Source organism: Mesoplodon mirus (genome assembly GCF_964341445.2).
Source record: "Mesoplodon mirus genome assembly, chromosome: 12".
Lineage (NCBI taxonomy): Eukaryota > Metazoa > Chordata > Mammalia > Artiodactyla > Ziphiidae > Mesoplodon > Mesoplodon mirus.
The window spans coordinates 75,156,945-75,181,218 of NC_138988.1; the positions used below are offsets into that span (position 1 = coordinate 75,156,945).

At 55.2% G+C, this 24,274-nt stretch overlaps 1 protein-coding gene and 1 pseudogene across 2 annotated transcripts in view; one reads left to right on the top strand and one right to left on the bottom strand.

Moving 5' to 3' along the window:
• The window catches only part of TTBK1 (tau tubulin kinase 1), a gene marked incomplete at its 3' end in the record, with an annotated part of 36,612 nt that overhangs the window by 1,971 nt on the left and 10,367 nt on the right, over positions 1–24,274 (top strand). The window contains exons 2-12 of the mRNA XM_082639114.1: positions 3,986–4,133; positions 4,381–4,454; positions 4,655–4,795; positions 5,588–5,692; positions 6,129–6,194; positions 6,655–6,747; positions 6,834–6,959; positions 8,261–8,415; positions 9,346–9,577; positions 9,812–9,990; positions 13,161–13,722. Coding sequence (XP_082495240.1) covers positions 3,986–4,133; positions 4,381–4,454; positions 4,655–4,795; positions 5,588–5,692; positions 6,129–6,194; positions 6,655–6,747; positions 6,834–6,959; positions 8,261–8,415; positions 9,346–9,577; positions 9,812–9,990; positions 13,161–13,722 — 1,881 coding nt within the window. The remainder of the gene's footprint in view (positions 1–3,985; positions 4,134–4,380; positions 4,455–4,654; positions 4,796–5,587; positions 5,693–6,128; positions 6,195–6,654; positions 6,748–6,833; positions 6,960–8,260; positions 8,416–9,345; positions 9,578–9,811; positions 9,991–13,160; positions 13,723–24,274) is intronic.
• Positions 2,593–3,004, bottom strand: LOC309813433 (small ribosomal subunit protein uS8-like; annotated as a pseudogene). Its single transcript has one exon. The product of its transcript is annotated as a small ribosomal subunit protein uS8-like (transcript).

Here is a 24,274-nt window from a genome sequence, read left to right on the forward strand (position 1 = left end):
AAGAATTAGCCCATCTGAGAATCAGGATCAGAGAGCCGAGGGAGAGTTGTGACATATTTTCTAGTCCAACTCTCATTTTACAGAAAGGGAAAAGTGGAAACTCACCGCAGTTCACCCAGAGCTGGGCCAAGAAACCTGGTTTCCTTTTTCCTAAGTGAATGCTAGTCCTATTGTGTCGTGTTTCTTTTTTTTTTTTTTTTTTTTTTACATTGAGATTTTATTAAAACTCCTTCTAAACAATAAATTATGTATAAATATTAGACATTAAACAACTGTTTATAAAAACTTGAGCATTGAAAAGATTCTACTCTTCCATATTTTTACTCCTTTGAAAAATAAAACCTAAAATCTTTATATGAACAGAAAGACAACATGATGTGAGAACTGCAACAGAAATTGCTCTGTATCAGGATTTAGAAGATGAGGATCTGTGTGGTCAAAACCGGTTTCTTCACTGAAAGAATAGGGAAAATAATTCCTGCCTGAGTGATTCCAGAGCTATACTGTATGGCTCAAAGAAGATCACATAATATGTAACAGTGCTTTGACCACTGCAAAAATACTACATACATGTGACCTATTAGACTTCTCTTTTCCATTTTTATGCCTTAACTTTTGTCCTCATCAGTTAAATTAATTCTTATTGTAATAACTTGATTTAAGTGACTTGAAGATATTTCTTCAAATGTAATCTCATTTCTGAATAAATAAGCAGGAAAAGAAATTGATATTAAATATTTATAGGAAGGAAAATGGATCTATGTGTATATGTATGTATATATGTGTATACACATACAAACATACTATAGGTATACTGGTAGAGATGGTGTATTAGTCAGGGTTCTCCAGAGAAAGAGAACAATGGGGAATAGATGAAAAGATAGAAAGATGGATGAACGGATGGATAGATGAGTCTGAGAAATCTCTTGATCTTCTGTCTGCAAGCTGGAGACCCAGGAGACCTGGCAGTGTAATTCCAGTCTGAGTCCAAAGGCCTGAGAACCAGAGCAGACAGTGGTGTAAATCCTGGTCCAAACGTAGCTGAAGACTGATACCCCAGATCAAATGGACAGGCAGAAAGGGGTGTGTCGTGTTTCTTGAGGTCCTTCGGCAGGGGAGAGGGTCCAGAAAAAACTTAGGAGGGGAGGAATAGGGTCTGGTGCAGGGAGGTTGAGAGGACATTCCTGTCACTGGGTTGTGGGCAAAGCTGTTTTGTGATTTTCGTGGGCCTTGGGCACTTTTGCCCTTACCGGCCCCTTCCAACATAATAAAGTACTAAAGACTGCAATTGTATGACTGCATTGCTATAATGAGGAATAAATTAATACTATATAATAAAATTTTTTTGATCTAAAGGTTCATTTTCCCCTTCTGATTGTAAAAGAAATGAAAACATTTTCATGGCCTCCTAAAAGTATTATTAGGGTGCCTGCTGTACTCCCCTGCCCCCAGAGGTTCTGTAATGGGTGGGTGGGGGGTGAGGAAGGAACTAAGGAAAGAGAAATAGACTGTTTGGAAGTGGAGGCGGTAGAGAAATACCCTTTGGCATCCTAGGAAATTGGAGAGTAGGTGTCAGAAATGTCTTGGGTGCCCCGAGCCCTCCTTACCATCTCCAGCAAGGATTTTGGAGCCTGGCAGATCTGGCCTTGAATCTCAGCACTCAGACTGTTAATCACAGTATAGACAATGGTTCCTACATTATTTCAGTTAAGACTGTGGGTTCTGCATCAGATTCCCTGGGTTTAAGTGAAACCCGCCTTTGCAACTTACTAGCAGTGTGAACTGGGGCAAGGTACTTAACTCTCTGTGCCTTAGTTTTCCTTTTGTGCAAAATGACAACTCCTGTGACCTTCCTTACCTGTGTTGCTGGGAGCCTCTGGGGATGAGCTGAGATGATGTCTGTGAGTCTGGAGCACAGACAACGAGGTGTTTCCTCCATGTTCCCACAAAGAAAACCGTAAAGGAATCTAGAAGATACTAGAATCTCCCCTGAGTTTCACGTTCCCAGAGGAAGACATGCCATTGCTTCCCTTGAGTCTGCATCTGTCTCCTCCTGTTCTGAAATTCTTCTAGAAGTCTGACCTTAACTTTCTTCTCAAGTAGAGAGGGACCCTGGTTTCTCACTGTTCTTCCTCCCTCCTCTTTCCTGGGCACAAGAACCCAACCAGCCTTCCACTTGTCTTCTAAATCTTCCCTTCATCCTTCTCTCTTTTTCTAGAGTGTTTACAACTATAACCTGCTGGGAACTCCCAGTCCTCAGCTCTGCCCCGCCCCCTATCTCTCACCATTCCCATGTTTCAACCCCCATTAAACATTTATTGGGCATCCGCGTGCTGAATAAATGCCAAGGGGCGGGCTCAGATGCAGGAGGCTTAGAGTCAGGAGTTTACAGATGCTCAGAGCAGCCTCCATCCAATCATGAGCAAGCCCAGCTGCGGCTGGCACGTTACAAGCCAACAGGACACAAGTGAGGACTCTGGAAGAGGGCAGGCCACCCATGGGTGGGGAGCTCCCTGGGGAGGTGAAAATTGAACTGTATAGCTTTTTTTTTTTCCTATTGAGGCATTTTCTTTGCACAGATGTGTTACATCCCTAGAAAAAGAACCCCAGGATTTTCCCTCCTGTGTTTTTTTCATCTTGCTTCCTCACTGTTCATGATGCCAGCTGAGGTTATCAGTACAATGAAACCACACTGACGGGACGGAAGCAGATTATTCTGCCATTTTTTCTAGATCTTTGAGCTGCACATCAAATCTGGGGCTGATCACTCTACACTTGTTTAGCCTGCCTATGAGGTTCACAATAATTTTCCCAGCTCTGTGAGCATCAGTGATTTCAAACTCTCCAATGTAACCATGCTTCAGCATCCCAGTTAGAAACTGGATGGTGACTTTGGAGCACAGCCTAATAAGAACCTGGCATTTGCCTCACTTTTGTTGATGCTCTTGAGAGCATCAGCCAGGACCTTTGTGCACACCATTATGACGACATGGAAAGATGGCGGAAAGAGGTGTACATTTTTCTTAAACCAAATGAGTCCCAACTTAGAACTCAGCACCTTCTCCCCTGTCCCCCCATCATTGCCAGCAGCACCCTCACTCTCCAAGACCCCTGGGCCCCTGACTTAATCCCGCCCTATAACTCAGCTTTGCTCATCTCCCCTGGCCAATTCTTCCTCTATCACATTTCTCCCCTCTGCCTTTTCTCACTGCCTGCCCAGGGATGCTGGGGGAGTGGGGGCCCAGAACATCAGAGTTCCACTGCCATGCTCCCTGGGAACACACAGATTCTCTTCAAACCTCCATCCCCACCATGTTCCCCTGGACAGGAGGCTCACCCTGGTTTTGGGCATCTGACCTGGGGCCTCGGGGGTGATGTGAGCTTCAGCAGGGGGCCTGGCCAGAGAACACGCTTTGCTGAGTCCCCTCCCCCTAACACTCCCCTCTAAATGCTCTCTGCCTCTGGTGTCATCTTTCAGGAGACTGCCAACCCCAGGAACGGCTGGCCTCCCTGGGGGAGGGACCCACCTGAAGTTGCAAGGTTCTGGAAATTAGTTTTGCTTCTGGATGGAGGCTGCTCGGTCTAGGTGGGGGATGGGGGGAGTGTGATATTTATTGTCCTTAAAAGGCTCACGACGGCCCATTATCTCTTCAGAATCCTGCATCGGCTTGTCTCCTTGTCTCTGTGGAGTCTCAGGTCTCATAACTTTCCCACTGCCCACTCTGACATCTAGCCCCATGCGTGTGTGTGTGTCTGTGTCTGTGTCTGTGAATAGTTGTACACCCATGGACTGAGCTCTCTGTCTCCAGCACTAGGAGAGGAGGTGGGAGCACGGGTGGGTGGGGTGAAGAAGGAAGCCATGGGGTCCTCCCCTTCAAGGACAGCCCCTGCCCCCATCAGTGAATGTGACCCAGTAATGGGTGGGGTGAGGAGCTGTTCAGCCTGATCCCTGTGTCCCCTATTCCCCTTTCACCCATCTCTGTAGCTCAAAAAGATCGGGGGCGGGGGCTTTGGTGAGATCTACGAGGCCATGGACCTGCTGACCAGGGAGAACGTGGCCCTGAAGGTGGAGTCGGCCCAGCAGCCCAAGCAGGTCCTCAAGATGGAGGTGGCTGTGCTCAAAAAGCTGCAAGGTGCGGGTCCAGGGCAAGATGGGAGGGAAGAGGTGATGGAGCCAGGGGCTGAGAGGTGATGGGTGAGGGGATATGGGAACAGAGTCCAAGAGTGATGATGGGCCTAAGGGCAGGGGGAGGTGAGAGAAGTGGCCATGGGGCCAGGGCTGGGGGAACCAGGAATCAAGAGTGCATGGGAAGCCCCCCGTAGGGCTGGGAGTGAGGAAGAAGGAGTAGGAGTTGGGAGACCCCTGTCTGTATCCCTCAGGGAAAGACCACGTGTGCAGGTTCATTGGCTGTGGCCGCAACGAGAAGTTTAACTATGTAGTGATGCAGCTCCAGGTGAGTCCCCGTGGCCCATCCTCCCTTCACTCTCCCCCAGGAGCTCTGGTGGTGACTCCTGGGGTGGGATGGAGACTGTGGCCCTGGGAGGAATGGGGAGTGGGCGCAAGCCTTTGGGGCGAGGCTGGGAAGAGTGTCATGGCGGTGGTGGTCGGATGGCAGCTGAGCTGGGCCTGTCCCCACCCCCACCCCCACCCCAGGGCCGGAACCTGGCTGACCTGCGACGCAGCCAGCCTCGAGGCACCTTCACGCTGAGCACCACTCTGCGGCTGGGCAAGCAGATTCTGGAGTCCATCGAGGCCATACACTCCGTGGGCTTCCTGCACCGCGACATCAAGCCGGTGAGGGCTGCCCCCTCCTCTGAAGCACACACCCCACCTCCTCTCCTTCCCTGGGTCCCCTGGTTTCTTCTCCAGAACAGTGGTTGGGTGGGGACAGCCTCTTCTACCTGTCCCCTCCTCCTGCTCTCCATCCCATGTTCCATCTCTTCCTCTCCCCTGCCTCTCAGGAGCACCCCTGCCTGCCCCTTGGGCGTGCCGGTGTCCTCCCCTCTTTCCTCTTCTCTTCCTTTTCCTCACCCCTGACCTGAATAGTCCTTGAACCTGGAAAGGTGAAGGGGTTGGGGAAGGATGGAAGGATTGAAGAAGGAAGGGGGACGAGGGGCTGGGGCTTGGTAAGAGATTCCAAGTAGCTGATTTTGTAACATCTTGGATCTTGGTGCTTGGACCCAATTTAAAGTGGTGAAAACTGAGGCCCAGAAAGGTTGGTTGAATGGCCCAAGGTCACACAGCAAGAACAGTGCTGGTCTCCTGATGCCTCAGAGCAGGACAGTTACACTAAGCCACACAGCCCTGCTGGGAGTTCCAAGGATTCGGAGCCAGGAGGGCCTTGGCTGGGTCACCTCTTGCTGTGTGATCTTGGAGAAGCCTGCAGTTTGCCCTCAGTTTCCTCCTATCTAAAATGAGCATACTCACACCTGCCCCTCAGATAAGGTCCGTGACCTGCTGTACATATTGATGTTTTACTCTCATGTGAGTGTATGTGGGGTGGAAGGCCCCTCACCAGAGCTGTTTCTTGGTGTCCCCTGAGGTGGGCCTGGAGCCCCAAGATTCACAGCTACTGTCTTCCCCCAGTCAAACTTTGCCATGGGCAGGCTGCCCTCCACCTACAGAAAGTGCTACATGTTGGATTTTGGGCTGGCCCGGCAGTACACCAACACCACGGGGGACGTTCGGCCCGTGAGTACCGCCGCTCACGGGAATCCTGGCATCTTCGCCCCACCCCCTGATCTGGGGACCCTTCACCAGTTTTCCCTGCAGCTGCCTAGACAGGCCTGGCCTTGTGTTCAGTGTCACCCAGTGCTGGGTCCACACTCGGCCTGTCCCCCTCTCCCCCTTGGCCTGGGTGGATGCCACTTCCACGCCCTGTGGTCTGCCTGGTCAAGGGCAGACGCAGGGGCAGTGAGCAGGGTCAGGAGATGGGTTTAGGACTGGGCTTGGTGTGTCAGGTTGCTCCTGACCAGGCTGACTCGGGAGTGCGGTGGGGGAGGGGGGTGATGGGGGAGGAGGCAGTCAGGGCTAAAGTAGGCAGAATTAGGTTTGGTAAGCAGGGTTGAGATGTGGCCGAGGTCAGGGGCAGTGGGTGACGTTCCTGGTGGTGTTCTCCCCTCTGCAGCCTCGGAATGTGGCCGGGTTTCGTGGGACTGTTCGCTATGCCTCGGTCAATGCTCACAAGAACCGGGTGAGTGGCAGGGTGGGACTGAGGGATGTGGGGACAGTAAGGGCAGAGGTCAGGGGCAGAGGTCAGTGGCAGAGTATACTGCTGAGGAAGAGGGCAGGGCAGGCAGCTGTGATGGGAGGTGGGGAGAGGAGTGCAGGGCAGGGGCTGGAAGATGCCCCTCCAGAGATCCTGACTGGAAGAGGGCTCGGCGGGCGTCTCCCTGACGTCACCTTCTTCCTTGTTTGGGGGATCCCCTCCTCTCTGTCCCCACCACAAATCTCTGTGGATGAGAAAGCACACACGGAACTTTTGACTGTGGGATTCTGTGTGTTGGCGGGTCAGGAATGGAGCCGTGGCTTCAGGGAGACCCCAGCTCTGCCCATAGGCACCCTGACTGGTGTCCCTCGGTGAAGGGTCAGCCTCCACTCCCAGGGAAGGACCTGAGAGCCATGGGTGACCCCCTCCCTGCTCCCACCTCCAGGAGATGGGCCGCCACGATGACCTGTGGTCCCTCTTCTACATGCTTGTGGAGTTTGCAGTGGGTCAGCTGCCTTGGAGGAAGATCAAGGACAAGGTGAGGGGCAGTACAGCTGGGTCTGAGGGCAGGGAGGGGGTGTGGGGCAGCTGAGGCTCCATCTCCCAGTGCCCTCTTGTCTCCAGGAGCAGGTAGGGATGATCAAGGAGAAGTACGAACACCGGATGCTGCTGAAGCACATGCCCTCCGAGTTCCACCTTTTCCTGGACCACATCGCCAGCCTTGACTATTTCACCAAGCCCGATTACCAGGTGGGAGCCTGCCTGCCTGCTCCTGCGCCCCCGACGCCTCTCTATGGGTGACTGTCTCCAGCGCCACCCATCCTGCTGAGGCCCTGCGCCCCTGCCGGCTCGGCCCTGAGCACCTCCCCCGGTCTTCCAACCACACGAAAGAAACTGTTCTGTGCTCTTGTAAACAGTAGTCACAGCTAAGATTTATCAAGAGCTCACCCTGTTCTCAGTACTTTTCCTGCATTAACTCATTTAAGCTTTAAAACAAGCCTTTGGTGATATTGCGTGTTCTTTATGTTATTATTCCAGCACTTAACAATTAATGAAGCCAAGTGCTTTCAAGGACTTTACACTGAAACTCTGCAGGAGGCCAAGTGGGATGATTATCCCCATTTCATAGATGAGGAAACTGAGGCCTGATGGCCTGGTTAGGAGCAGGGCAGGGCTCAGGCACACCTGACTCCAAGTCCAGTGCTCTTTCCAAGGCGCCATCACTACACCCTTATGGGACCCACTGATCAGAGAATGTTCTGCCCAGGATCCACTATGTGCCAGGCACGGCTACACACCGCAGGGAGCACAGATAGTGTCAGGCACACAGTGGGCTCGCAGTGAAGGGGGTCCTGCTAGCAGAGAGAACCCTCTGGAGAGAGCTAAGTCAGAAGCGGAAAGGTCTGTGGGGCCGCCACCTCCTGAACCCAGGGACCTGGTTGTTGGCAGAGATCCCTTACTCGGGCGGTGGGAGGCCAAGCCCCCCAGGCCGAGCTCAGCCTCATGGGTTCCCCCAGACCACACAGCTTCAAGCACACCCTGTGCTGGGCCCTGGGCTGGCTGCTGGAAATGCAGAGGTGGCAGATAGGCCTGTGAACAATTCAAACCGCTGCTCTGTGCCCAGTCGTGTGGGCGGGGGATTCAGGGAAGGCTTCAGAATGGAGAGGACAGTGGGAAAGGCACTGCAGGCAGAGGAAGCAGCCTGTGCAGAGGCATGACCGCAGGTGGTGGGTTTGGGAAACTACTGCTGCTGCTTCTGCTGAGATGGTGGAGATGGCAGAGGAGGCTGGGGCTGGTAATCCGGGGACAGATCTCCAAGGGCTTGTGTCCAGCCAGTGGAGCTTAAGTCAAGATGATAATTTGCATGCTGATTTGCATACTTTGTGCATGTTTTCATTTAAAATCAATGTGCCCTTCTTTCAATGCCCCCTCGTGGCCCATCCCTGTCCTGGAAGGCCCCTCTCTTCCCCTTGCTATCCCAGCAGCTGCCCCCTCCTCCTGGCTAGCCCCTGGGTCACCTCTCTGTCCTCCCGCCACCCCCATCCCTGCAGTTGATCATGTCAGTGTTTGAGAACAGCATGAAGGAACGGGGCATCGCCGAGAACGAGGCCTTTGACTGGGAGAAGGCGGGCAATGACGCCCTCCTGTCCACGAGCACCTCCACCCCGCCCCAGCAGAACACCCGGCAGACGGCAGCCATGTTTGGGTGAGTCTTGGGAGGGGCGACGGGGGGCAGACGACCCCGTCTGAGGTGTCACCTGAGAAGCCAGTCCTCTCCTCCTCTTCCTACCTGGACACACCTGGCTGTCTCTCCTGTTCTTGGTGCTCAAAAGCGGGGTTCTTGAATCCCAGGAAGTTCTGCCACATCTCTACCTTCAATCTGGAGATGGAGGGGGCATCCTTATTTGGAGTTCTTGACCTTACTGGGGAGCAGGGAGCCCTGAGTGAGATTCCCCCAGCGCCACAGTCTGTCTGTTTCTTGGTGGTCACACGCATCCATTCAGGGAACAGGTCTTGAGCCCTGGCACCAGGCCCTGTGGGGGCTCAGAGAAGAGATGCGCAGCCCCTGCCCTCCAAGCACTCTCAGTTGAGTCTGGGATGTTTGTAATTGATGGGTCAGCGATTTCAGATCTAACTGAAAAGCACAAAGATAGAGTGGCCCAGGGAGGGGCCAGAGTGAGAAGGGCTCCCCACCCAGCCCCAGGGGTGACCCAGGGGACACACTGCAGAGACTCCACAGGACTTGCCAGCACATGAGGTGCCGGGTCTGTAAAGACATTGGTCCAGGAACTCCAAAGTGATTCTTTCTTTAGACCCATTTCCTAGTCTCAAGGAAGCCAGCCAGAGAAATGTAGTGGGGAGCTGGCAGGGCCGGAGAGCATCGAGATCTCCTAAATAAACAGAGCCAGGTGGTGCCGTAATTGCCCTTCAGCTCTCTGACCCCATGAGCCACCTGAGGGTGGTCTGGTCCCAGAGGGTTTGCAAGCCAGGGATGGAGATGGGCCTACGGATGCCCCGACCCTGCTGGACCTTGCCTGTGCCCACTCTCATGAGTGGCAGGTAGTCTCCAGGGCCTGTGCTAGAGGAGAGGGCACCCCTGCCAGCCTTGCCCACGGCCCCCTCCTGGCCTCCACAGGGTGGTCAACGTGACGCCGGTGCCCGGCGACCTGCTCCGGGAAAACACTGAGGATGTGCTGCAGGGCGAGCACCTGAGTGACCAGGAGAACGCACCTCCAATCCTGCCGGGGCGGCCCCCCGAGGGGCTGGGCTCCAGCCCCCACCTCGTCCCCCACCCCGGGGGTCCTGAGGCTGAAGTCTGGGAGGAGACAGATGTCAACCGGAACAAACTCCGGATCAACATTGGCAAAGTAACTGCAGCTGCGGAGGGGGACGCGGGTGGCCTTCCCCCTCCCACCTTGCTCCCCACCCGTGGGCCCCTCTCTCCAGCTGCCTGCCCGCTCGCCCTGCCTCCCTGGCCCGGCCCCACCCCAGGATCATCGGCCTCCCAGTGCTCGGACCTCCCTCTCTCTCCTTCACCCCAGAAAACCACCTGCCCACAGCTGCCCTGTCAGCCCCCCTCACGGAGCTCCCCTGTCCTGCAGACCCCCTGTGTGGTGGAGGAGGAGCAGAGTCGAGCGGCGGGGCTCCCCAGCTCCCCGGTGCGTGCCCCCCCAGACTCACCGACAGCCCCAGTCCGTTCTCTGCACTACCGGAGGGTCAACAGCCCTGAGTCGGAGAGGCTGTCCACGGCGGATGGGCGGGTGGAACTGCATGAGAGGAGGTGGGTCTGGAGCCAGGGGCATGGTCAGGGGCCCCTGGTCCCCTGAATCTTCACACGGCTGCTCTGGAGGAAAGTTCAGATTCCAGGCAGAGGTGGGGGGACCCTGGAAGCGTTAAGAGGGTTCTACTTGGGCCTGGGGTCAGACTCAGTTAGAGTCAGTGACCAGCCTGGAGAGGGGGTGGGGGATGCAGAGGGCCCGGCTCAGACCACGGAGGGGCGTGGGACTGGGGGAGGGTGTAGGAGGAGGTGAGAGCTGAGATGGCAGGTGGGCGTGCTTCCAGAGCCTCTTTCCCTGGGGACTAATCACAGATGCCTCAGAGCAGTTGGTGAGGCTCCCTTCAGCTCTGGGGGAGGGGCCTGGAGAAGGATTTGGGGAGTGCCTGAGGAGAAGACAGACCAAGTTTTGGGGGTCAGGCCTCAGGGATCTGAATGTCAGGGAGGGACCTGGTTGGTGGGTGGGAGTGTTGGAGAGTTTAGAGTCAAGGTGAGCCTTTAGGATGGGGTATGAGAGGGCGGCTGGTTGACCTTGGGTGGCTGATGGCCGCTAGGGACCAGGGCCCCATCCTCACCTTAGAACTGATGGGTGGGACAACCTCGGGTGGGAGACGTGACCCCACCTCCCTTGGCTCTGGGTGGAGCTTTACCTCACAGCAAGGCTGGGGTCTTCTCTGCACCGGGAAAGAGGTCTCTTCCTGGGGCCCAGCCCTGGGGTAGGAGGTCCCTGCCTCCTCATGCCCCACCTCAGCCAGGAACCCCGCTCTGGACTCTGCCCTGAACTGCACGCCCCCTCTGGGATGGGCACAGTGCCCCTCTGGGGTGTGGAGACGCCCAAGTCAGGGCAGCCCAGTGCCAATCCCTGTGGTGACCCCAGGACAAAGACACACAGGCCCTGTCCCGAGGGAGCCAACAGCCCTCACCACACACTCACATCCACACACACTCCCACGCTCATACTCACACTCACACACACTACACTCCCACGCACACTCACACTCACGTCCACACACACACTCACTTTCACACGCCCACCACGCTCATACACACCCACACATACACTCACCACACTCACACACTCACACACACTCACTTTCACATGCCCACCACACTCACACACTCATACACACACACCCTCACCACACTCACACTCTCACAGGTTGAACTACCCAGGACAGAGGACCACATTTTCATCCATGGTCGCCCAGAGGGTTCAGGAAACAGGGAGGAGCGAGGAGGGGCAGTTGGGAAGGGATACGAGTGGAGAAGGGAGGTGGGAAATGCCCTGAGCAAAGGCAGTCCTGAAGAGCACATTGGTTTTGCTCAGACTGAACCCTTGTTTCAGGGATGCTGGGGAGAGGAGAGGGCTGAGGAGAGATTTTCTGGAAAGTTCAGGATCTCAGGCAGGGCAAAAGGGTTTGGGGTGCTCTGGGGCACTTGGGAGCAGGAGAACATATGAAGCTGGTGAGATCAGGGTGTCCCACCTCCCTGCTTTCTTCAATTCCCACTCCCCCCACAACCTTCGGCCCCTCTCTTCCTCTGGCTTCCTTTCTCCTTCACATCTATTTAAACAAACCATGCTCTTGGGAAAGGAAGTGACATTAGCCACTTACATGGGAGTATGAATGTAAGACCTGGGTGACCTCCCTCCGGGGATTTTATTTTAAGCCGTATGAACAAATTGATAAAAATGTTGTGCAGATTGGAGTTGGCAGGTCCCACATAGGCTGGGGTAGGAGGATGTTGAGAAAGCCCCACAGGAGGCTTTGATCTTTCACCCCTCCCCTCACAGGCTCGATGCAGCGGGGAGGATGGCAGTCCGCCCCCTGTCCACAGCCTGAGTGTGAGTGAGGCCTCCGTGGTTCTCAGGGGGGCACCCTGGCATCTGGGAGAGGACAATTCTTCCTTGTATAGCATCCTACAACCAGGAATACCCTCACCTTGGGGCTGGTACTCCCCAGTTGAGAACCTCTGCAAGTAACGTGAGATTCACAGCACAGGTTAAGATAACGATGAAAGAGATGTCCCCAGGTAGGATCAGGGTCCCAGAAGCAAAAGTCAGAAGGGACCCAGCCCCTGCCTGGCAGAACTCGCAGTCTCCTGGGGCGGCAGACTCGTAAACATACACATACTCCTCTCTGTGACGAGAGGGGACACAGGCAGCGCTGGGAAGGCAAACTAACCCCCATCAATGCAGGAGGGAACAGCTCCCTGCAGGAGGTGACATCGAGCTGGGGTGGACAGCAAAGTGTGGGAGGACAGGCTGTGTGTGGGGAGTGGCATTCATAAAGGCACAGAAGTGTGAGCAATATGGGGAAAAGCAAGTGAATATGAGATGGGTCTGGCTAGGGGAAGGGGGAAATGGGGCCTTTGTCTGGCCGTCAGGGGCCTTGAATGTCAAACTAAGGCATGTGGACTTTGTCCTGGGCTGGGAGTCACTGGAGTTTGCTGGAGGAGGTGAAACCAGCCAGGTAGGCTTGAAGGGTGGTGGTAAAAGAGGCTAAAAAACCATCAGCAAACTTGAGGGCCAGGTGGGTGTGTTTGCCCTGGGTGCAGCGGGAGAGAGCCCGCGGGGGGTGGGAGTCGTGGCTGGGCAAGCATCAAGTTGCCTTTAGGAAGATCAGAAGATCCAGTTTCCTGGGCGTGGTTTGGAGGACAGTGTTCCTTGGGCACAGGAACCAGATTTTACTTTTTGCCTGTTTAGATTCCTGGAACACAGTAGGTATTCAAAAATGTGTGTTGGGGCTTCCCTGGTGGTGCGGTGGTTGAGAGTCCGCCTGCCGATGCAGGCGACATGGATTCGTGCCCCGGTCCGGGAAGATTCCACATGCCACGGAGCGGCTGGGCCTGTGAGCCATGGCTGCTGAGCCTGCGTGTCCGGAGCCTGTGCTCCGCAACGGGAGAGGCCACAACAGTGAGAGGCCCGCGTACCGCAAAAAAAAAAAAAAAAAAAAAAAAAATTGTGTGTTGAATGAATGACTAAATGAATGAATGAGATCTTTGCAGGGACTGAGGTTGGAGGTTGGCAACCCAGGACGTGGCTGAGCCTGGCCCAGGGTGGGAGAAGTGCAGTGGTCAGGGGGTCTCAGGCATCAGCTTCCACCTTGCCACCTCCTTGGGGTCCTTGGGGGTCCAGAGAGGCTGGGCACTGAGCCCCACGTTGGGTGGCTTTGCAGGTCACGAATGGATCTGCCTGGCTCACCCTCGCGCCAGGCCTGTTCCTCGCAGCCGGCCCAGATGCTGTCAGTGGACACGGGCCACGCCGACCGGCAGGCTAGCGGCCGCATGGATGTGTCAGCCTCCGTGGAACAGGAGGCCCTGAGCAATGCCTTCCGCTCGGTGCCGCTGGCCGAGGAGGAGGACTTCGACAGCAAGGAGTGGGTCATCATTGACAAGGAGACAGAGCTGAAGGACTTCCCCCCGGGGGCTGAGCCTAGTACGTCGGGCACCACGGACGAGGAGCCCGAGGAGCTGCGGCCGCTGCCCGAGGAGGGTGAGGAGCGTCGGCGGCCAGGGCCGGAGCCTGCCGTCCGGCCCCGGGGACGCGGCATGCACACGCTGGCCGAGGAGGACCTGCGGCTGACGCCAGCTCAGGCCCTGCCACCCCAGTTGAACCAGGCCGATGGCCGGTCAGAGACATCACAGCCCCCCACACCCGGCAGCCCTTCCCACTCACCCCTGCACTCTGGACCCCGCCCTCGACGGAGAGAGTCGGATCCCACGGGCCCTCAGAGACAGGTAAGGTTGGGCTTGCACCTCACTCCCCATCCCCGATGCCCACAGTCCTGGCACGTAGCCGGGAGTGCTCCTGTGTGCTCCCTGGGGGCTGCCGACTAGCACCCAACTGTTGCAGCTCTGATGAAGGGAGACAGGCTTAAGGGTCTGAAACCAAGCTTATGGGGGCAGCAAGGCTTCCCAGAGGAAGTACCCTCCCAGGTCTGAGTTGAGTCTTGCATTCTGGGTGGTGTCAGCCAGGTGACAAAGCAGGAGAAAGACCTCCCAGGCCAAGGGGACAGGGTGTGCAAAGGCCCAGAGGTGGCAATCAGAAAGCAGTGCTTTGCTTGCACTTTGCAGCACATGAGGCTGCGAGGTGGGTCCTGGTGCCCTGTCTGGGAGGGTCTTGGGGTTGGGGCTGGATTCTGAAGGCTTGGTGAGCCACCGCAGGCTTTTAACAGGGGTGCAACATGATGACATTGGTACTTTTGAAGGATCCCTCTGGCTGCTGTGTGGAAAATGGATTGAAGGGGCACAAAACTATCAGCAGGAAGACCACATGGCAGGCGCCAGCGGGAGAGTGCCCTGGTGGCTTGGACCAGGGTGGGGACTTTGGATTCGGGGCAAGGTGGATGGAGCCGAGAGGTGTTGGGTGAGGAATGAGGGAGCTTTGACGGAGCAGAGGGGTTTTCCACTGGTGCCCGGTGTTCTGGGTGGGTGGCGGTGCCGTCACTGAGTGGTTTTAAAAAAAAGTATCAACTCAGATTTGGATGCAATGACCTCGTGGTACCTGTGGGATGTCCACTGTGGAGGCATCAGTGCTCAGGAGAGAGATCTCGGCAGGAGATATGGATTTGGGGGTCTTGTAGTCCACAGGAGTGGATGATGTCACCCAAGAGGGTGGGGAGAGCCAAGGGTGAAGGCAGAGCTGGGACACATTCACACCTGGGAGGGGAGGGGTGAAAGGAAAGGGAGCCCTTGAAAAAGAGTGAGATGAAGGGGCCAGAGCGTGGAACACCTGGGGAGAGGGCTCCTGGAAGTCAGTGAAGGAGCTGCTGAAAGAGGGTGAGGGCAGCAGGGGATGTCCTGTGGTCAGGGCAGGCTCCATGCGGGGGCGGTGAGCCCTGAGGACCAGGACGCTCAGACAGTGATGGGGAGAAAAGGAGCCAGGGCAGCAGGGACCCTAAACTGGGCACAGGGGCGGGCATGTTGGGGGCCCTGGGTGGACCCGGTCAGGCTGCCATGGCACCTTCTTGTGTGGGAGGACTGGGGGACAAGGCAGGACGGGCAGGGGGGGGCCAGATGGTGGTTGCATCATAAATGCCAGGGTGAGGGTCCGCAGCACGTCTCATGGTATTTTGGTTATTTTCTTCTGGTAAACATGGGGTGTCAGAATAGGCAGAAGGCCATTGGCCTGGCCTGGCTTCTCTGTGTGGGGTAGAGGCTGACCTCTGATCCAGGAAGTGGCTCCAACACTCACCCTGGGTGTTGAATGGGGTCTGTGCTCCCTCAGAGGACTGGGAAGAGCCAAGGAGGTGATGCTAGAGGGCTCAGGGGCTGTGCCGCGTTCCACTGGACTGTCCCACGTCGGGGGCATGCATGCAGAAGGCTCTGGGAGATGCCAGGTGCAGGGCCGGGGCCAGTTCCGCTGTGTGCTCAGAATTGGGAGGTCTGGCCGGGAGATCGCAGGTGCTCTGGAGAAGGCAGCTCCAAGCAGGGCTGTCTTTAGGCCCCATCCCTGTGTGTAGAAGAGACAACCTCTGACCCAAGATCCTGAGGAGTGTTCGTCCTGGCCTTGCCCTGGACACTGGAAAATTGGGGGCTCAAAAAGTGGGGACCATGAGCTTCCACCCAGAGAGGTCCTAGCCAGCCTGAGTTGGAGGCTCAGCTGCGGCAGGATGTGGGCAGCATGGCTGTGTTGCTGACCCTGGACACTGTGCCCACCAGAACCAGCACTGGGAAGCAGGAGAAGGAGCAAGATCTGTTCGGGCTCCCTCGCTCCGCTCTCACTCATTCATCACCTAGTCATTCCCTACTTACTGTGCATCTACTCTGTGCCGGGGACCGGAGGCATCAGAGATCAGACACACAATAGGTCGTGCTCTTGGGAGGTGCAGAGTGGAGGAGAGGAGACAGGGGTTGGTGGTGTGGGGTGGAGAGAAAGCCCAGAATTAAAATCAGGAGGCCGAGTTCTGGACCTGGGCTCTTCCAGTCCCTTCCTGGTGACTGTCGGCCAAGTAGGTCTCAGAGTCGGGGTGCTGAGCTATCTGGGAGGTTTTTCTCGCCTTCAGATGCACCCCCCTTGTCCTAGGAGTCAGCCTCCCACGGGGGAATTCCAGCCAAGGGGTGAAGAGAGATTTGGGGGAGCAGACTCAGGCCTGTCGTACAGTCAGTCTTGGGCTCAGGTCCCCCTCGTGACAAGGGCGGGCATTGCCTGTCTCAGTGAGCAATGAGCTGACGAGTCGTGTGAGTCTGGAGGGGATGTTAGGTGTGTGCGGGCCTTGGTTTCCCCACAGTGTACAGAAGGCAGGTTGGTCAGCATTCTATGGCTGCGTGTGTGCCATAGAATGTCAGTGTCAGCTTACCCAAGAGCGTGCAGCAGTGTGTGGGCTTGTCCGTGTGTGTACACACGCATGTGGGTGCACATGTCAGAGTGTCTGTGTAGAGAGTGTAGTGGGTCTGTGAGTGTGTGGAGATCCATGGAAGCCTAGAACGTCACAGCTGGCAGGGTAATCATCACAGTGATAGTTCTAATGAGGATAAAATAGCTGGCACAGCTCCCGAAATTCCATATTCTACATGTGTATTCCTCACAACAATACTGTGCAGAGGACATCCCCATTTACAAGGTAAGGAAACTGAGGCGCAGAGTAGCTAAGTCTTTAGCCCAGGGTCACCAGCTGCTAAGTGGTAGAAGCAGGATTTGAATCCAGGCAGCTCGCTCCAGGGCTGTGCCCGGAGCCACACAGTCTGAGGCCTGTGTGTTTAAGAGAGGAGCAAACACAGGCCAGAGAGAGCAGGTGACTTGTGCGGGATCAGAAAGAGCCTCTGTGGGGGCGGGTGTGTGTGTTGCATGCACGCATGTGTGCGCCTGCTGGCTGGACTGTGGCAGCAGGTGTGCCTGTGGGCGTGTCATTGTGTGTCGTGCAGTCTCTGTGTGTGTCTGGGTGTGAGCACATGGGGCAGGACATGTCTTGGAGTGTTTCAGTACAGCAGGGTGAAGCTGACTCCTTCCTTCGCCAAGGGCAGGGGAAGAGGGAGGAATGGACTGGTACATTTTTTCCTTCTTTTGGTCTGGAAAGAGTCCTGAGCCCAGCCTGGGTGGGGGATCCAAAGCTGGCTGCACACTGGAATCACAGTTTGTGGAACTCTCCCCATCCTGTAATGTAACTAGATTAAGCGGCTCAGGGCAGGCAGGAAGTCTCTATAGGGACCCCACCCTGCCGCCTTTCTGCAAGGAAGCCCCTCCTATCCCAGCTCCGTCTGCTTGGTGTCTGACGTGTGAACTTCCTCCTAACAGCTCCTAAGATAGGAAGGAGCACCTGCAACTCTGTCACCTACCCCCGTGGGGAGCAGGGACGAGGATAATGTGGAACCAGGCAGTTTTAGAGCATCTATTGTTCTTTGGTGTGCATAGCATGGTACTTTAATTTTTTTCTTACACACACCTCATTTTTTTCTCTCCGGAATTTACGGTGCAAATTAGAAGTGACCGGAATTTACGGTGCAAATTAGAAGTGACCGGGAAAGCCAGGGCAGAGGAGAGAGCAGCGGACAGAGTGTGATTTGGGGGAGGGATGTTTACCCTCCTTCCCGGTTGTCTCTGGCTGATAACCCAGCGGGTCAACATTCCCTGAGTACATGGACATTTGTTTGGCAGCCCCTAGAGCATTTCCCTGCCACGTGTGTGAGGGGCTGGGGGACAAAGATGAATTGGATCCCACAGTCAAGGGGGTGGGGTGGGGTGGGGATGCAAAGGTGGAGACACGATGTTTACAGTCAAGGGACATAGGGAGATAACAGAGAACTTTCCTCTGCTAGGAACAGGGAGCCAGCCTGCCTGGGAAGCTGGGGTGGCCTCAGAGACATGACGCTTCAGTGGGGCACTGAGGACAGGGGGGTGGCCACAAGAAGTACCTGGCCTGAAAGGGCAGGAGCACGCTGGGGTTAAATCCCTCTGGCAGTTGACCACACTCTGGTTGAGATGCTGAACTTGAGCCACCCGCATGTGCTGTGAGAGGGACTGTGGGCAACTGTGGGTGCCTCTGGCCCTCAGTATCCCAGGTGGGCCTTGGACCCCTAACCCTCAGTGCAGACAGGACCGGTTCAGAAGGATCCTAGACTTGGCCACAAAGAAGCTGGAAGGGAAAGCAGAGTGAGGGCAAAGACAATCCTACAGAATACTGTGTCTCCTCACCTTTCTGCTGGAGGTTCCATGCAGGGTCCCTGGACCCCCATTCAATGGCCTCAGGGGCCCCCTCCTCCTCAGCCCTCTAGCAGCTGGCCCAGCCAGTCCTCACTGGCCCTGCCTAGAGCTATGTAAACTGGCCACAGTCCCAGGAAGAGCTAGGGGTCAGGATGGGAAACCTCTGATGACAGCCAAGTCACCACTTCCATCCCCATAAGCCTGGGACACTGAGCCCCACTTTCCCTTTTCCCTCTGAGGGCACGAGGGCAGCAGGGCACAGGCGTGATTCTTCCCAACGGTGGCCAAGTGAGGCGGCCACACCCTGCCATGTGGCTCGACCTTGCAGAGGACAGGGAAAAAGCCACCTTGGAGAAATGATTTCAATCGACTCCTCCACCCCCCAGTCCTCTATCCCTTTCTTCATTCTCAAGAGTGATTTAAAGGGTAATAAAACAGTTCACATGACACAGCATTTACACCATGGCTAGCACTGTTCTAAGGGCTTTGCATATTATAACATCTGATCCTTATAAAGGTCCTATGATGTGGGAACCATAGTCACCCCCATTTTACAGATGAGGAAGCTGAGGCATGAAGAAGTAAAGTAACTTACTTGAGATCACCCAGGTAGTAAGTGGTGTAGTTGGGATTCAAACATAAGTAGTCGGACCTCAGAGTCCTACCCTCTGCTACACTGTCAATGAGACCCTGACTGCCCCTGTCATGGGGGCAGGAGTGCCACCCCAGAGGGCGTATAGCTGGTGTTCTCTAGACCTCATGAAGGGCATGGAGTCCAGCCGGGAAGACAGATGGTGCACAGATGCTAATACATTTTAGAGCGGCCTTCCTAGGGGGCAGGATTTCCCCAGCCCAGAGGGAACCCCGAGCTATGTAGAGCTAAGCCAGGAAGGCATCCCGGAGAAAGTGAGTGACCAAGGTCTCTGCATGGAGACCATGGTGTGAGGAGGAGGCCGGGAAAGGGCATTGGAGGCCGGAGCCTAGATTGTGAGGCAGGAAAGTACTACAGTCTGCACCCCTCTGCACCCTGCCGGACCCTGCCGACCTGCCCGGGACGCCGGTGCCGCAGGGGCTGTCAGCGGTGGGGTGGCCCCCCGAGACGGAGCTGTCGAGTCTGTGCCTGACGCCTCTTTTCCCTCCACTCTCTTGGTCTCTTTCAGTTGGAGGAGGACAGACTCTCGGGGCACTCCCTCCCGCGGTACAGCCCCCTGCGACGACTGGCGTCCTCCGTTTTCTCCTCCTCCACGCTGGAGACCGAGCATTACCCTCACCCTGGCGGCGGCGGCTCCTCCGGTTCCCTCATTCAGCGCAGCCGCTCGGCGGAGAGCAGCCCCGTGCGGGCGCCCCACCGGCGCCACGCGCCCCTGGCCGCCGGCAACCACAGACTCGTACCCTCGGTGCTCCGCATCTCGCGGTCACAGCTGCAGCAGGTGTGGGCCCGCTTCACGCACAAGACCTAGGCTGGGCCCCCCCCCTCCTGGAGGGGGCAGGTGGGGGGGGGGTGGGGAGCAGGCAGAGACCGTGGTTCCTTCCCAGGACGCAATAATCACACACTCATACACCCTGTCCCTCCCCATCATGCAATACAGCCCCCTATAACGTTGGCCCAAGGTACTGTAACGCCCCGCCCCTCACCCCCCATCATCTCCCTTTGCTTGGTGCCAGCCAAATGGTGCAGGGAGGGATGGGGCTGTTGGTGCAGTTTCTGGGACAGGACAGGGGTCCTGGGCTGGAGCCACCAGTGAGTCCAGAGTCCAGTGGAAACCAAGGTGTCAGGGAGAGGCATGCTGGGTCAGAGTCAGTCTGGAATGGGGCTTATTCTTTTTAATCTGTGAACTCTTGGCATAGTTGGGCCTGGTCCACCCTTGAGGGGAGTGCCAGGAGACTGGGTCCCTCTTGGTGTGCTGTGTATCTGTCTATCTGCGTGGGGCAAGGCGTGTGGCCCTGTGTGTGAGACGGGGACCTGGCCAGCCATATTTGGGGCTTGGTGGGAAAGTGCCTCTACACTCAGTGGTATGGGAGGAAGCAGCCCTGTAACCCAGTGAGCCCTTCCCATGCCACTGTCACAGAGGACAGAGTCCTTGCCCTCCCACATCTCAACCCAGGAGGCCTGGAGCTCAATCCACTGTAGGCTGCCCCTCCCCCAAGGCATATGTGCCATCATCCACTGGTGGAATTGGTTGCCTGGCCCGGCTCCTTAGGAGCTGAGCAAGTATGAACAGGGGGCCTGGGATCTGCCTCTCAAAGCGAGCTGGAGCTTCAGGGTGAAAGGACCCCGTCTAGTAGCAGTGGCAGAGAGGGTGGTTGTAAAGGATGAGGTAGGACCTGTGAGCTCAGGACAAATTCCAGACACAGCAGTCCCACCACTGCCCCTCTCAGAGGGTGACTCATTCCTGTGGGTGCTCAGCCAATCTTTTTGCCCCCCAGGGGCAGTGGTGAAGACAGAGCAACAGAGGCTGATCAGATGGGGATCTGGAGATGGGTGGGGGATCAGGATGCCAGATCGCTTATGCTCTTTCTGCCTGTTTCTCAGCACCCAACCTGTCACTGCAGGGACCCCCAAGGTTCTCTTTCTTCGTTCCTGCCCATGTCAGCCAGCACCTCTGTTCCCCTGGGGAATGCGGCAGTGGTGAAGACGGCTCCAACAAGGGCAGTACCTGTACAGGGAGGGAAGGAGGGGAGGAGGCCTGAAGGTTTGCAAAATGTTTATTGCAGTAAGGTTGCGTCTGTGTGTGTGCTTGTGTGCATGCAGGTACACTTATGAGTATGAGTGTGCTTATGTATGAGCATTTGTGCATGTGGCAGGGTTGTCACGGATAGATGCTCAGGCTGTGCGCTGCCATTTACATAGACCCTAATGTGAATGGCATCCACTGAAGTTGCACAGTGCTGCAGTCCTGTGTGGGGGTGTGTGTATGAGTGTGCATGTGTGTGTGTGTTAGGGAGTCAGAAAGATGTCTGTGCAGTCCTTGGTAGCTTCCTATGTACCTACTATCATCCTGGCTCCTCTTTCTCCCTCCTTCCTCTCTTGATGTCTGCTTCCCTCCCAACTCATCTCCCTTCAACTCCTGTCTCTGGTTGCGGTAGAGGCCTCAGGGCCCCTGCCCCAGCCTAGGGATGCCGTAGTGGGTGGGCAGTGCCCTGAGCCAAACTGTTCTCATAGATGGCTCATCCATGTGAGACAAGCCTGCACCCACCACTCTCCTTTCTCCCAAATCTGTTTCTTTTTGAGGATATCTGGGCCAAGAGCACCCTCTCCATCTAGGAATGAAAGCCAGACTCGGGCCCACCCCCATCCTGACTGCTCATTTTTGAACCTCCCCAAGTCCAAGCCTCTGTTGCCCTCCGGGATGTTTTGTGTGGCTCTGCATCCCGCGGTGGCAGAAGGTAGAGGAGGGTCAGGGTAGACCCTCAAGAAAAGAGGGAAAACACAAAGCACAAAGGTGAGGGGGTGGGATGGACAGTAGCCCTACTCCCTGCCTTCTGGCACTGCCCCCCTCTCTCCCTGCTACCCTCTGGCCCTCTTTCCATCCTCTCCAGCTAGTGACAGGGGCTGAAATGAAGAGGAGTCTGTCCACCAGCCACTCTAAAAGTCAGCAGCAGTGGGGGCAGGGCCCCTGTTATCTGGGACTAGATGAAACCAAGCACTCTGTTATCCGGCATTTCCTTCCAGAGGGTTCCACTACCCGACCCTGAGCACAGCTCCCACTCAGTGACCAGCACCCTGAGGTACTCTAAGATCCCAAAGTGCCTTGTGACATATCAAAGATGATGGCACTAGCTTCAGCCTCATTTTAGCATTAAACACATATTTCTGTTTCCAAAGCTTTTGGAGGTGGGGAATCCTGTTTAGCAACCCCAAAGTGGCTAAATTTTCAAACACACACACACACACACACACACACACATACACACACACACAAACACACACTCCAGAACTGATCATTGTGGGAGAGGGTGTGTCCTTTAAAGTAAGATCATGATTCAAAACATTTTGTCCTTTGGGGGACAGCCTTTTACGTGTCCTCTGTAGTGGAGGAGATACTGTCTTATAAGCCATAAAGCTCTGAACTAACAGGAAGTGATCTTGATAATATTAAGATTACCCTCAGGGCCCCTGCCCCAGCCTAGGGATGCTGTAGTGGGTGGCAGTGCCCTGAGCCAAACTGTTCTCATGGATGTCTCATCCATGTGAGCTAAGCCTGCACCCACCACTCTCCTTTCTCTAAAATCTGTTTCTTTTTGAGAATATCTGGGCCAAGAACACCCTCTCCATCTAGGAATGATTACCTTTTGAGGGTAGTTTTGACTTTTGGAACATCTAAGGCCATTTGAAGCCATGTGTGTTGGAGCAAGTTCATGTGAAGCTCAGCAGAGCCCTGCATGGTTTGGAGTTGGGGTGCCTGTCTCTAGGTCCCAGGCTGGGTAGGGACCTGCAGTGTTGTCAGGCTCCTTTGGGTTTCCCAAAGAAGAGGTCAGTGTGTTTCAAGAAATGATACCCTGCTTGGGGAAAGCACATAGCCTCCCCAAGGTCGGCTTTGAAAAGGAGCAGCACTCTTTGTTGTATTGGAAAACGATATTTTCATACTTTAAAGTCACACCCTGCATGTAGTGGTGGCCTCCAATTATTAATTAATTTATCTTATTTAACAGTCACTGGCACACAGAGCTTATTATGTGCCAGGCAGTGATCTAAGCACTTTACAAAAATAACTTGTTTAATCCTCATAATAGCCTAGGAAGTAGATCCCAGTATTATCTGCATTAAATGGATTAATCAGAATATCTAATTTATAAAAGCATATTAAAAACCCCACCAATGCCGAATAACTGAGGTCTTGTTTGATGGGAGTTTTAAAGCGTTTTAGTCTGTGTATTGGTCTATTTACTATTTACTGTCCTTTCTGGTTGGCCCCTCCTCGCTCTATTTAGGAAGAAGGAAGCTGTCTATGAGTCAGACTCTCCTTCCTTCTCCATCCCAGAGTCCAGGTGGGGGTCACTCCAGAGTACTGGGGTTGGTTGAAATGGCTGGACCCTGTCTCTCCAGAGACCCCAACCTCTTAATCCCACATGGCCCCAAGCATCCCATAGCAGCTCTGGGGATTAGATGGGTGGAGTAAGAGTTCCGGTGAGAAAGCAGGCGCTCAAAACCCTGTCCTCAGTGGTATTGGTGGTATCCTTGGAGTCAGGCTCACAGGCAGGGCAGGTACTGGCATTGGTGACCACTGACCATGGAGATGTGATATGTCACCAACTCACATGTCAACAGGAGCCAAGCAGTGTCAGGGAGAGGGCACTTGTGGGGATTGTGGTAAACAGAAGGGCCACCACCAATCCTCAGCTCAGCCAATTGTTGCCAGTATCTTCCAATTTTTAAGTGAAATCTCACAATTTTTAATTAGTGGCATCTAATTTTTTAAAAGCAACAACTTTTTAAAGAAAAATCACTGTGTGAGCTAAACAAAACCGGTTTACAGGCAGAGACCCTGAACTCAGTTTGAACCTCTCTGAGCCTGAGGACTCACTCACTCCCCCAAATCTACCCAAGGCTGTAGCACTCAAATGGGGGCAGTGTTCTGCCCCAGGAACTCACACTGGGTGGGCTTCTTAAGACAAGGCAGTTCGTGGCCAGTGGGGCTGTGTGCTGTGTGTACATGTCAGTGAGCTCATGGTGTGTGTGCCTAAGTGTGTGTGTGGGCCGGTGGATTTGTTCATGGCCAAGTGGGGTCCTCCTCAGAGGACCAGTATTTTCTCTGTGGGACAGGAACCTGAGTCAGTGAAAAATGCTCTAGTAAATTCTCAGTAATGAATAGACACCCCCCACCCACTTAAGGCAGCTTGGGTCACAGCAATAACCATTCAACACTCACCCCTGCCGCTAGCATCCCGAACCCAGCAATCTCCTTTGCGTTTCCAGTTGTGGGGAAAAGGGGAATAATAGCCCTGCCCAGCACATGGGGGAATAGTGGAAACTCTGAGCCATGCTGGTACCTTAACCCTTGCTCCCCCCAGCCAAGAAGGGCAGGCCCCTCCAATCCCAGGAAAAGCCAGGGTTCCTCTCTGTGGAGGGGCCCAGGACCCTCCTTTGCTATTTCTCTCCTCTGCCCTGCTTAGATCTCCTTTTCTGGGGAGGGGTGGTGCTGTCTGCCC